This window comes from Oryzias latipes, chromosome 3, assembly GCF_002234675.1.
Source record: "Oryzias latipes chromosome 3, ASM223467v1".
NCBI classification, from domain to species: Eukaryota; Metazoa; Chordata; class Actinopteri; order Beloniformes; family Adrianichthyidae; genus Oryzias; species Oryzias latipes.
The window spans coordinates 13,430,343-13,443,685 of NC_019861.2; the positions used below are offsets into that span (position 1 = coordinate 13,430,343).

General features: G+C 38.3%; 1 protein-coding gene across 6 annotated transcripts in view; it reads left to right on the forward strand.

The window, feature by feature from the left end:
* Positions 1–950: 950 nt before the first annotated feature.
* Positions 951–13,343, forward strand: part of dmxl2 (Dmx like 2) — a 43,502-nt gene continuing 31,109 nt past the window's right edge. For 5 of the 6 annotated variants that reach the window (XM_020712508.2, XM_020712526.2, XM_020712518.2 and 2 more), the window contains exons 1-5: positions 951–1,382; positions 10,247–10,372; positions 10,599–10,670; positions 10,785–10,860; positions 12,098–12,242. In XM_020712508.2, the coding sequence (XP_020568167.1) occupies positions 1,296–1,382; positions 10,247–10,372; positions 10,599–10,670; positions 10,785–10,860; positions 12,098–12,242 (506 nt within the window). In that variant the 5' untranslated portion in view covers positions 951–1,295. The remainder of the gene's footprint in view (positions 1,383–10,246; positions 10,373–10,598; positions 10,671–10,784; positions 10,861–12,097; positions 12,243–13,343) is intronic. The other variant, XM_011488456.3, reaches the window with a different exon arrangement.

A 13,343-nucleotide genomic window follows, 5' to 3' on the forward strand; every position in this document is an offset into this window, starting at 1 on the left:
CAGGGTGCTTTTTTATGTTGAACATGTCATACAAATGATAAAACAGTCTGTAATTGTTGACAATGTCCCGTGCATAACTTTTGCAAGAAATGCCCCCAATTTGAATGAAGGATAACCACTCAAACAGTGACATTCACAATCAATATGGCAGGTCAACCAAAACAGTCTGACATATAAGACAATTCATAATAAAACAGTACATAGTGTATTTCTGTGTAAAAAAATGTTCATTTGTATGGCAACATGTTCAATAGATTTCTGTTAGAAAGTATTGTTATATATTTGCATTCATTACATATGAACGTTAAGGAAATTTACTTCTTCAAAAAGCTGAAATCCTATTCAGTCCTATTTGTTTTGAAAGTAGCTGTTAGGGAAGATTTATAAACTTGTAAATAGAGTGTACAAAAGTAGAAAAATATAATCACTTCACAAGATATGTTAATAACAACGTGAAATGCTTAGCTATTTAAAGAAAAAATTCTACAATTTGTAGTTGATTTAATCATGGACATTTCATAAACCTTTTTATTTAAGCTGTTCTTCCATTTATTGTTTAATATTATAAATGACATTTTTCGGTGTGTTTCTTTTTAAAAATATTTGAAAAAATGCTTATAACTTTTTTCACTTCATAGTAATACCCAATCACTTTTTATTTTGCCCAACATTTCACATTTATGCTCAATGAACTCGAATCTACAAATTGCAGCGACGTTGATACAGAAAGTCAATGCTAGAAAAGTTACACGTCGTGTCATAAAGAATACCTCCGGAATATACCTATACCTTTATATTAATAAAATAGCAGATACACATTGGAAAATATAGTTGTCTTTTTTAAAAACAAAAGATACGTTTCGTTATAATGTGAGTGTACGGCAAAGCCGCTCGTTGTCAGTTCTAGACTAAATGGATCTATGGTCATCCAGTCGTGCCTCGGCAACGTCGTGAACGCGCATGTCAGGATCGCTGCAGAGATCCTGCTGCCTCGGCTCTCACGATTAATCGTGAGGATGGTGTTGACAGCTAAAGGGGACCAACAGTTAGCTTTGCATGTTTAAATACATGCTGGGACCTCATGAAATTACATTTACACGGGTCGATATCTATTTCTCCGCAAGCTCGCCGTTTTGTGGAGGAAAAGGACACTGCCAGGCCAAGAAGGAGCGTAAATGCTACTGATGGAATTCCCTGACGTTGCTAGATGGAGAAACGGAAAGGGTGGACTTGTTTTAAATAATTAAAAAAAATAGGGGGAAAAAGGGAACATCTGCTGCTAAAATAGAAAAAAAATGCATCTGCACCAAGTGCTGACGGGAGCTGTAAACCCTGGAGATTGCTGCTACTCGGTGGGATGCGTAAACGATATTCCTTTCACTGTGAGTATTTGTTTTGAGGTTATTCCAAACAGATGACACTCGTCTAAGCTAACGACCGACTAGCTTACCGAACTGTTAGCTAACCAGCGTTATCCGGAATGTAAACTGGCTACGGTGCGAGCTGAAAAAACGCAAGCTAGTCAAGACCGTACGTTAGTTAGCCAGGCTGCTGCACCGATACATTTAAGCACACGGGGGTCCGGCTTCCCGGGGCCAAACCTTATCACAAGCCCCGTTTCGTGTACTTATTTAATCCACCAGTCTCTGTCAGAAATGCGGGCATGCCAACTGTCGCTTATAGTCTGAGCATATTGATCCAGGGCATCGCAGGAGACTTTTTCAGGCGACCTTTAGCTGCATCTCGTAATATATACGTTAATTTTATATATATATATATATATATATATATATATATATATATATATATATATATATATATATATATATATATATATATATATATATATATATATATATATATATGTGTGTGTGAATGTGTGATTATAAGAAAGGCGTTTGATTCAACTGCATACTAGTATAGAAGAGAAACAGCATTCATTCAGCTTGTCTGTGTGGCTAAGCTCTCAACCATTTGGCCCTAAATCCTCGCGGATCATTCGCCCCCTGTCATTCTAGCATCAGCTGCACCAGGCGTGACGTAAGCAGCCTTATATGGATACATGCGCTACAAGGCTGCTGGACAGAGGTGTTTGTTGTGAAGGCCTCAACGTTTGTTTACAAAGGTTTTCCTTTGTGTTCCTTTACCAATTTTTAACACGAAACTGCTAAAACTTCACCTTTAGATCTAATCTGTTTAGGCCTTTGTAGCTAAGCTTCTAAAATGATACAGCCACTATTGCATTAAAGAACCTTCTGACTAAATTGCAGTTTGTAATATGCATGGATGCTATACACTCTACTTGATAAATAAATGTATTACGATGATTGAATCATTTTACTTAATTAGATTTTTTTAAAATGTTACAGTCTTAAAAAAAGTTGCTATGTTATTTGTATTTACAGCCCTACTCCAATCATCTTTTAAACCATTGTAAAAGCCTTCCGCTGGTCTTTTAATTATCATTATACCGTTTTAGCCAACAAAAATAATAAAGAGAAAAGAGCACCAGTAGTTCACAAGAAATTCCCCTTTAAGTTTTGGGTGGGATTGTTGGTGTGGAGTAAGCCCGCCCCGACTTCCCATCATCCCTTTGTTTACACTCTCTCCAGTTAGCTTACAGCCCCTCACACCCCCCAACCTAACCTTAGCGGTCCAACAAAAATGGTTAGCAATATTTGAGCTAACCAGCTTAGAAGAAGAAAACAAACGCGTGCACGGATCTATTTGTTTGCAAGTGGGTGCATCAGAATCAAAGCAGGGAGCTTGTGGCCCGCCAACTGTAGCACCCAAATCACTGCTACAAGCTTTTGCAAACGGCATTTTGTTTGTTTGCTTCTGATTCACAGTTATTTGAATAAAGAACTGCATTTTTAAGCTGAATTTTAGTTTCTCAATATTCAGTTAAATATCACAAGAACATGTCAGAAACCCCAAAAACACAATTTTCATTGGAGTGGGTTTTTTATAAATAGGTAACTGTGACCTTATGGTAACATAAAATGATATTTAAAAAACTTTTATTAAATTCTAAAACTACACTGTTTTGAGGGAATCTGAACACAGTCACTTATCAGTTGTAGTTCAGTCACATGCTATTTTCTATGTATTCTGTTGCCATGCAACATGGTCACAGAGTTCATTATTTGTGATAAGTTGAACTTTCCTGGTTGAGTGAGACCTTTGGGATTTTTTTTTCTCCTGGGTGGAGCGGTTTAAATGCAGATCAATGTTTAGGTTTTTAGACAACAAAAATTGACTGTTCAAATGTAAGCAAAAAGTTAATTAGGATTGTATTGAGATGTGTGGAATTATGCTGTAGTCTCCAAAATGAGAAGGGGCTTGGGTAGCAAAATTACAGGTACGCAAAAGCAAATATTGTAACTGCACAAGTCATATTCCATATTTTGGTTATTTTATTTTTCCAAAACAGTCTAAAAGCATACACACCTGTCTGACTGACTGGTTGTTTCTCATCTGTTCATGCTGCCCCTGTGATGGGCTACTGACCTAAAATTGATGGATGTAAAAAAGCAGAGACTGTGTCTGCTCTTTCTGATTTACACAACATAATTACAGATATACAAGATGGTTAAGTCATTATAAATCTGTTCTTAGCTGTTGCAACTACAGTGATTGTCTTTCTTTACTCTTGCCTGTGCTCCAGATGAAGACAGTTTACATGTGAGCATTCTGACGCTGTACCCCTGGTCATGTCTACTTAACAGCAAAGGACAGCCACTGTTGGGAAGCCTCAGCCGTACTCGTTACTACAGGGCCTCCAGTTTTTGTGCCTGGTGTTTTTGTTTTTGTGTCTGAGAGGGTATTTGAAGAGCACCAGACATCATGTCCAATGCATTTACACTCACACTGATCCCTTGGGCTAATGGGCCAAACCCTGAAAACAGACATGTTCGCACACACATAGCCTGTAGCCTCTATCAGTGCCCTCGCTCCAGCACCACATCCACAGTGTTTTCATGGACACATTTACCCGCTGACATTTCAGAATAGAACTGGTTAGGGTGATCTGGACAGGTATGCTGTTCTTTCCATACCGATTGGTCAGCGTGAGGTAGTTTCATGTAGAATGTTGGCATAATTTGATTTATTTGCAGGGATTTGGACAAAAAGCAAACAATAAATAGTGACTGCTTCACGCTCAGTACCTACAGATTTTACCATTACCTGGTCTTCTATGTGCTACCTGACTCGTTGTGATACAGTCAATGCACCTACAAACAGCCGTTTGCCTTTGAAATCAGAACTGCGGATGTGTGATTAGCTAAAAATAGCATGTTACACAGGAAAAAAGTGGCTGAGTGGGAAAGACAAAAACTAATCAATCAAGGCTCCAAAGTACTTTCGAGGTGAAGGTTTTTTGTACCCATCAATTACAAATTGATGCTGATTTTGTATAGTTTCTTCTGCTGGGTTTGAATTTTTATAAACCAAAATGATTACGGTCATGAAAATGGAGTGATTGCTTTCTGTTAACTGGTACTATTTTGATCATACGTATTGTAGAAGGATGAGTCAGACACTGTACCAACTTTAGAGAACATTGGCTTTGATGAGGACAAAACACGGTCAGTTAGCAAGTTTTCATTTATTTCACTTTTCATGATGGCAAATGTGTGGTTGGTGTGTGTGTGTGTGTGTGTCCGCAGACTGTCCTTCTGCAGTACTTTCATAGTTGGCTGCACATAGCGCTTTTGTTTTATGTCTAGTTCTTGTGGTTATGATGATAAGGGGAAGTTAAAATCTGTAAAATAACAGGAGCAGGTGCATCGCGCTTCCAGGAGAAAGGCTGGTCTGCTGTGCTTGTTCTCTTATTTCCACTTCTGTGCACAAATTAGCCATATGTGCAGAGAAAAAAAAAACATCTCTGCTTTTTGCTTTTGGTTGTTAACCCTCTGAAGAACTAGCTCTCCAGTTGTGGATGACTGCCACTGTTCACACTTAGTTCATTATCTCTTGTTTGGTGTGTAAATTTGACTGTCTGAGGAAAATCCAGTCCAATAAGCTGCCGTTGTATATAAAGCTGACAAACAGCTCGTCAGCATTGAGCTACGTTCACACCAGGCATGTGGGGCGCGTTCAAGAACGCGCTAAACGCAGTTCCTTGAATGCACGTTTGGCCCACAGGACGAGCAGGAAGGGAATTCATCTTCTATTCTTTTTCTACTGTTTACTAGCACATGTCCACCACCTAGTTAGAGGAAGCTTGGTGCAACATATCAAAGGAGTTCAAATATCGCACATTTTGCTCCAGGCTTTTTCTTTCACAGCTCTATTCTGATTTATGAAAGACGGTGTCAAATAATTCTGATCAGGCACAAACCACAATTATACGTTTCTTCTCCGTGATCAATTTTCAAACAGTTGGCACTTTCTTGTTCAAAGGGGACGTCATCCATTTGTCACAACCAAACCTGAGTCCCTGGTTGTTAAGGTGTTCAACCTGGTTTAACTTTCAACATGCATTTGGTACAAAGAGCCCAAAAACTGTCCTAAAAACCCATTTTTATACTCTGGCTTTTAACCCCACCAAGACATAGTTTATTTGTTAATTTTTTGTGTTTTTAAACTATTTTTTGTCATATTGATGCCTGTTTGTTTTTAGTTTTTTAAAGATGTACAGCACTTTGGTCTGAGCTGTAGTTGTTTTAATGTGCTTTATAAATAAAGATGATGATGATGATGAAGTCCATGTATGTGCGTTTGCATAGACTTTTTATTGAAAGGGGTCGCCGTTGAGGGTGCTGTGAGAGCAGCTGTAGTTTCAACACAGATACCTTCTCATATTTTAAAGCAATGATGACATTTGAAAAACAGTTGCAATGTTTTGTTAATGTTTTTTAAGATGCTTTTTTTTTGTTATTTTGAAAGTATAGGGTGTTATCTGTACTACCTCAATTTAGTGGGACATTCCATTGCTCGTATGTCATAAGATATCCATCTTGTGACATACTGGATTTTGTCAGTTTACCCTTAAAATAATATTTCAAAACACAAGCGTCTAGTTACCACATTCTCTGCAAATGAAGCTGGATGTATTAGTTTCATTAGTTAGGCTTTGAGCAGGTGACAGAATGAAGAACAAATGGACAACTTTAAATCATTTTTTTTCCTTTTTTTTTTTAATTTTTTTTTTACTTTTCCTGTCCAGCAGCCGAGTAAGCAGTAAAGAGCTGAGGAGTAAAGAGCAGAAAAAAGGAGGGACAGGGAGAGAGTGGGATGTTAGAGTTGGTGGATAAGGGGGTAAGATGGGGAGATAGAGGGGTGGGGGAGCAGTCGATAACACTGTCATAGCATAAGAGTGTCAAAAGTAAATTACATGACTTAGTTCTCACATACGCACACCTACAAACACCAACAATTCTTGGTTTTTAATGCTCATTGAGTTGTTGTGGTCACACTGCAGTGAACAGTGAATAGCATCCCTTTATAGTATTTCTGGAGGGTGCAGGGTCAAAGTACAGGCTATAGGCTTTGTCAGGGATAAACTTGGGTTACTCCAGGTCAGAATTGATTATTACAACTTTTAATGGATCAGCCTAAAAACAAAGTACGCGAATTTTGACTGTTTATTGCAGGTGTGGTTATAGAACCACAGCTTCCTTTTTTTGGAGTTGTCATGGGGAAAAAGGGATGGAATGAAGGAAGAAGTGATTTGGCATTCTTCCTCTTATCTACTTTCGTTATCACAGCGTATGGCTGCATTTACTCCTCTCCCCAAACATATATTTAACCTAAAAAGCAGTTACATTTCCTCTGTGAATGCTTCCATAAGGCAAAGTGTGGGTAATTAGTGGGATGTGCACAGAGTTTGGAAAATCCTTTCATTAGTTCAGATGGTTTACAAGCAATAGAGTGTGCTGACTGACTTCTCGATTATTTCTAGCTCTAAACATTAATTATTGCAGTAACACTTTTTTCTTGGAGATGCTTTTGGGTGATTATGCACAAGTGGACAGATTTGCTTAACCTTTGCTAATAAAAGAAAACAAAAAATAGTCTGAAATAACCTAAAAAGAGCGAAGTAGTTATAGAGAAAATATTTTGTAAACCATTCATTAAAAATCAGACATTAAAGTTAGAATTCCATTCAACAGAATCATTTCAAAAAGAAACAATGAGAGTCTCCTAATTAGCAACACACAGGTTTCTTCAGTTTTGTAAGTCAGCGGACCCCAACCTTTTTAAGGCCACAAACCAAAGTTTTCACGGACCAGTCTATAAGATGTGGGCTGATAATTATTGTAGCAATGCTACGAGGAAAAAAGATCAGAGACATGGAAGTTTTTATTTTGACATGCATGACATTGTACATCGCACAGGTGTCATCATCCTCTCCCCTTCCCACACTCATGGTGCAAAAAAGAAGTACTGTCTATTACGGTAAATGTAGCTCGCTTTTTTTGGGGGGTCGAAAGCTCCTCTTCTGTCTCCTGGCTGGATCATCCTTTATTTTGTTCTGGACACCACTGGAAACAGGAATTCATATGATGGTTTCTCAGATCGTAGCACTTCCGCCGCAGGGTGGATGTTAAAATGAAAATGAAATCACTTCTTTGCATTTTGGTTTTAATTATGACACAGAATAAGCGGTTTTTAAGTAGAAAAGGAAAAAAGCATTTTGAAGTATTGATTTTTCATTTTAATTTTGAGTCATTTGATGCAGCTTCATTTTGAAAATGAAAAAGCATTTCTGTTAATCCATTTTAATTGTCAAATTAGACATTTCGAAATGAATTTTACTACACATTTACCAGAGAACCTTTTGAAAATGAAATGTCAAATACCATTTTCTGTATCATTTTAATTAAGTGACAGAATAAGCGGTGTGGAAGAAGAAAATGAAAAAAACATCTTGAAGGAATGCTTTTTCATTTTAATTTTCAGTCAGAAAATGCAGTTACATTTTGAAAAGGAAAAAGCATTTCTGGTTTTGACGTATATATTTTAATTATGCTTCAGAATCGCTTCAATAGTGATCACGTTTTCATGTCTGGGTTCATTCACATCCTGGTACGCTCTCCGTCCATCATGCTGCAAAAGCCGCTTTTTTGCGTCTGCTTCCGTGTCTCTGTGACCCACATTCGTTCAAGAGGGGGAAAATAAAAACAACTATTGTTCAAATTCGTGTTTATGAAGTTACCACTTAAAGCGGTTTTTGCGACAGGACGGAGAGCATATCCATGTTTATGAATGACTTATGATGTGAATAATTATTTCGTTCGCACAAATTAATTATTTCGTTTGCACGAATTAAATATTTAGAGGGAACGAAATAGTATTTCGTGGGAACTGAATATTATCTTGTGGGAACGGAATATTAATTTGTGTGAACAAAATATTAATTTGTGGGAACAATATATATTTTATTTTTTCCATGTCAGGACACGGGCTCCGTATGGGTTAATTCAGTAGAAAAAGGAAAGGGTTGGGGGGTGGTCCTAAGTTTTATGCTGCTTTGCTGTATCTGGCAAAAAATGTCTGCAATCTGTTCAGGGAACAATAATGGATTGTTGAAACGGTAAAATGTAACACTGAAATTGTTTAAAGTCTCACTTCAATCATCTTTTGATCTATTTTTAAATTGTTCCCATCAGTTTTTTAACAATGTTTGTGTTTTTTTTGCCAGAATCGTATAAATTATCATTTTCTAGGACATAGTTTCTGCAGAGCGGCGTTCATCAGAAATTTGCCTCTAAATTGTTGGCGGAGGTTTGATATGGAGTGAGTCCGCCTCCATTTCCCCATCATTCATCTGTTTACATGCTCTGCGAATATGACGTCATCAATTTTACGAAGTAAAAATCTCATTGATACCAGTGTTTTGCGACGACCATTTATGAATCCACTGTGTTCTGAAGATGAAAACTTAGATATTTTATAAAAAGAAAATACATTTAAATACATTTTCTTTGCAAAAATTGTTCAAACGCAATGCATTGTGGTCTGTATTTGCCAATCTAGTGAGCATCGATGCACACTGGTTTTTCGCAGAAATGTCTGGGAAATCTTTAGGACTCTCAATTTTGGAATTGTCTTTCGGACAGCACTATAAAATGGCGAAAACACTATATAGCGAGTAGTGAAGGGTGTGGTTTAGTTTCGTATCATTTAACAAAAGAAAAATCAATCCACTTACAAAAATGTCTTGATGTTTTAACCTGTCATTTGAAATTTACTTTTCTTCATGGACAAATCTAGCCCCTTTTTTCTTCTGATAATACAAAAAAACGAACAAAAATATAAATATCTGTTTTTGACTTTAATGATTAAAGCTTTAAAATAGTTTACTTCTTCTAGACAAAGAAGTAACATCCTCCTTAAGGTCCTCCTTACTTTTATGGGTGTGTGTTGGTGTAAATTAAACAGACAGAAAGGCTGTGAACAGTCCTAGACAATGCGTGACGGTGACTGCCTTTAATTTCCACAGTTATGTGCTGAAGCAGTTATAGTGACGAGCGCTCTGAACCTCCTAATGTCATCTGTGTCCCATTGGGGGGAGTTTTATTGAACAGCTTCTCAAGGCTTCTAGCGCTCTTCACTGTTACTCCATCGTGAGCCTCACTGTAGTGATGTGACCTAGCAGTTCTCAGTCTCTCCTCCTGTTCTCCTGAATAATAAAAGACGCAAGCAGTGATGCAGACTGTTCTGTTTCTATGAGGCCAGCTTACCTGTCTTCCAGGTACTACCACTGTTGGCGATTGGTCTACTTATTTGTGCCAGCTGACAGTAACTACAACTGTATCATTTTACCTTTCAACCCATTGTTTAGATATTGATATGTCTGCCCTTTGGAATAAGAGAGCTTGTGTTGCCTTCATTGAACAGAAACCAACCATGAAAATGATTGAAATTAAACTTATTATAGCAGACTTTGCACTCTGATATTACATTGGTCTCACTGTCTCTCTGGTATATATGTAAATATACACACACACACAATTTTGTAATTTTCTCTGGACTTTTACTCCATGTAGGTCATGGAATTTTATGATGGCATATTTTTATTATTTATTGTACATCTAAAACATTTTCTCAAATTTATTTCAAAGTAGTAAGAATTATAAAATGTGTGAAGTGCTTAAGCATTAACAAATACATTTAACATGAAATAGATCCATTTTTTCATGATTCTTTTGTGTTTGGAGTTATAAATCCTTCTGCACTTTTGGTTTTGTTGAGCGATTTCTTTTCTAATGCAGTTTTTTTTGTCTTCATTTTTCAGGCTTACGGCTCAGGTTGTGATGTTGTGATCTTGGCTAGCGACTTTGACTGTGTTCAGATCATTCCTGGAGCTCAGAATGGAAACATACAGGTTGGCTGTGTGGAGTGCTCTCAACAGCTTGGCAGGGTGAGTGTTAACTGTGTGCTCAGTCTCTTTTTGCACTTTCAGTGAAGGTACAGGATATTATTCATCTATCTACACGCAAACAGGAACAGTTATCTGTGTTGGCTCCTCTCGCACTGCCTTTTCGTTCATATCCTGCTCTCACGTTATGTTCTCCAATGGCAATAATTGCAGTTTCTCTCCTTGGGTGAGGAGTGTTTTGGTGATGAGCACGGTTCTTTATTTTTAGATTGCTGCATCCTACGGAAACACAGTCTGCATTTTTGAACCTCTTTCTACCAACCCAAATAAACTCCACAAGGTGAGTACAGATATCCAAAGTTGGACAGATTTTTCTTTACACCTGTTGGGATTAATCGTACCCGTGTGCAATAACATTGCATGATGTGTGCTGCTCTCCCACCACTAATACCAGATTAACTATCAGTGGCAAAAGACAGGACAGTTCTTCCTTGATGCCATCACCTACAACTTGGCCTGGGATCCACAAGGTATACTTGTGCTTTCTGTGTTTATCACAGTGCATGTTGCACTCTGTTAACTTGCACTGAACCGCACTGTTAAGACCTATTCCCACATTACTTTTTACCCTTTTTCTTTCTATTTATTTAACATATTCAAAGCTCTGTTGTTTTTCACTTGCTTTACCAGCTTAGATTAAGAAGAAATTTAAAAATGTAGACCTGTTACTACCTGACTTGAGCTGTTGCATGAAATGAATGCTGAAAAGAACGGGAAACTAAGATATTCCCCCTCTCTATATCAAGTTAACAATTTCTGGCTGCTAATGTCTATTGCCACTCCTAATCTAGTCTCAACTATTGATTGCAATTCTGATTTAACAGGATGGAAACAAGGTATTATGCTGGTTAACATTTTTATATACTTTATAAATGTAGTCACTCTGTCTGATATAATATAACAACCTAGATATATCTACATATTGGACCTAATTTATAAAATATAGTAATAATCCAGTGGCTCCAAAAGGTTTTAATATTAGCTCTGTGGTTTGACTAAACTTTGAAGACCATGGGGCTCTCTGGTTTTGTTTGTTGTTGTTTATAACATCTGTCAGTGTTGTTCGTCCCACCTATTGGCTCAATTTAAGAAATGTTAGATCAGGGCTGTCGAACTCCAGGCCTCGAGGGCCAGATTCCTGTAGGTTTTCCAGAAATCCTGCCTTATCTGCTGCTGATTACCCTGATCTGGTATGTTTAGTCAATAAGGAGCTTCAAAGGCAGCTTGGTTGGGAAAAAAAGTAGGACAATGGCCCTTGAGGCCTGCAATTGGACACCCCTAAGCTAGATTTTAGGCAAGATGTTGATTGTGGAGCTGAAAATGAGTTTTAAAACACCCTAAATTAACAACTATTGGGTTAACCATTGGTGTCCGGTCCAAGCCCTCGAAGGCCAGTGTCCTGCTATTGTTGCTTCTTATTGGTGTAACATGCAGTGAGATAATCAATAATAGATGGGGCAGGGAGAACATAAGGTCTTAATGACTGGAATTGGTCACCCTTGGGTCAAACCAAGTCAAATTAACAGAGCTGCAGTTGTGCTTAAAACATCACATCTCACTATTTGCAACACTAAACAATAACTACTACCTTAAAATCTTATAATGTACATTTTAAAAATTCCAATCCCAGTGCTGCACCCTGTTTTGTGCACCGTTTAGTTGGTTGAGAGACATGAGGTGTATGATACAGAGCTACTATCACCACAGGGAACCGTATCTTGGCAGCAACAGAGCGACTCCAGCTGTGGGCTCCACCATCGAGAGATGCCCTCATAGAGGAGGAGGATGGGCAGGTGAATGAGGACCAGCCCCACCCAGTCCTTAGTGACTGGAACTGTGTCTGGCAGTGCAAGTACGTAATTATTTTTAAACAATCATGACACTACCTAGTATATTAAAGACCCACGCTGATGTAAATGGTGTTTTTTTATATTTTGTCATGGCAGGATGTACACCCTGAACAGGTTCCCAATCTGTCACAGGGCCACACAATCACACACACATGCACATGTAGGGGCAATGTAGAGTCACCACATTACCTATGAAGCCTGTTTTTGGACTGTGGGAGGAAACCAGTGTACCCAGAGAAAACCGACATGCGCAAACTCCACACAGAAAGGTCCCAGATGGGATTTGAACTTGGGCGGGGGTCGGCAACTCGCGGCTCAAGAGCATCTCTTGCCGCTCCCTGGAGCATTTTCAAAAACGTTTGAAAATGTAAAAAGATGGGGAAAAAAATATATGTTTTTTTTAAGCTGGTTTCTGTGGGAGGACAAACGTGACGCAAACATTCTTAACGTTTTCCAATGCTGTAAGAATGTGTAGAATAAATATTAAATTTCAACATTTCTATCAACAAGGATTTGCGTCATAGCCTGCGACACAAGTTTCTATCAGTAGGGCGGCGGACCGCTAGGCAGGTGGCTGATGTAAATTGAACCACCGTCAGTTCCGTGCATTGCTTGATGAAGTTGAAAGCGAATATTCCGATCTCCTGCTACACAACAAAGTCCGATGGCTGTCCAGTGATGAGGTTTTGCGTCGCTTTGTCGTCTGTTTAGAACACGTGAAAACATTCCTGTAACTAACTACCCGCAACTGGAAGATGCAGAGTGGCTCGAAAAGCTGCACTTTTTGGCGGATATGACAAACCACCTAAATAAGCTGAATGAAAGTCTCCAGGGGCGGGGAAACACTGCGCTGCAAATGCTTGAAGCTGTTTTGTTATTCAAGCTGACTGTCTTTGCCAGAGATGTACAGCGAAAGAGAAGAGGATGCTGCGGCGTTTTACCCTTGCACTGACTTTCTCAGCATTTGCACAGAAATCAAACTTTAGCTGTATTAATTTGATTTTTTATACTTTACCTTTTTAAAAGGCTGCTGTTTTATTTTTAGAAACCCAGAGAAGGGGCACGTTATGCACGTTCGATTTCGTTGTTGTTTTTTCAAATCC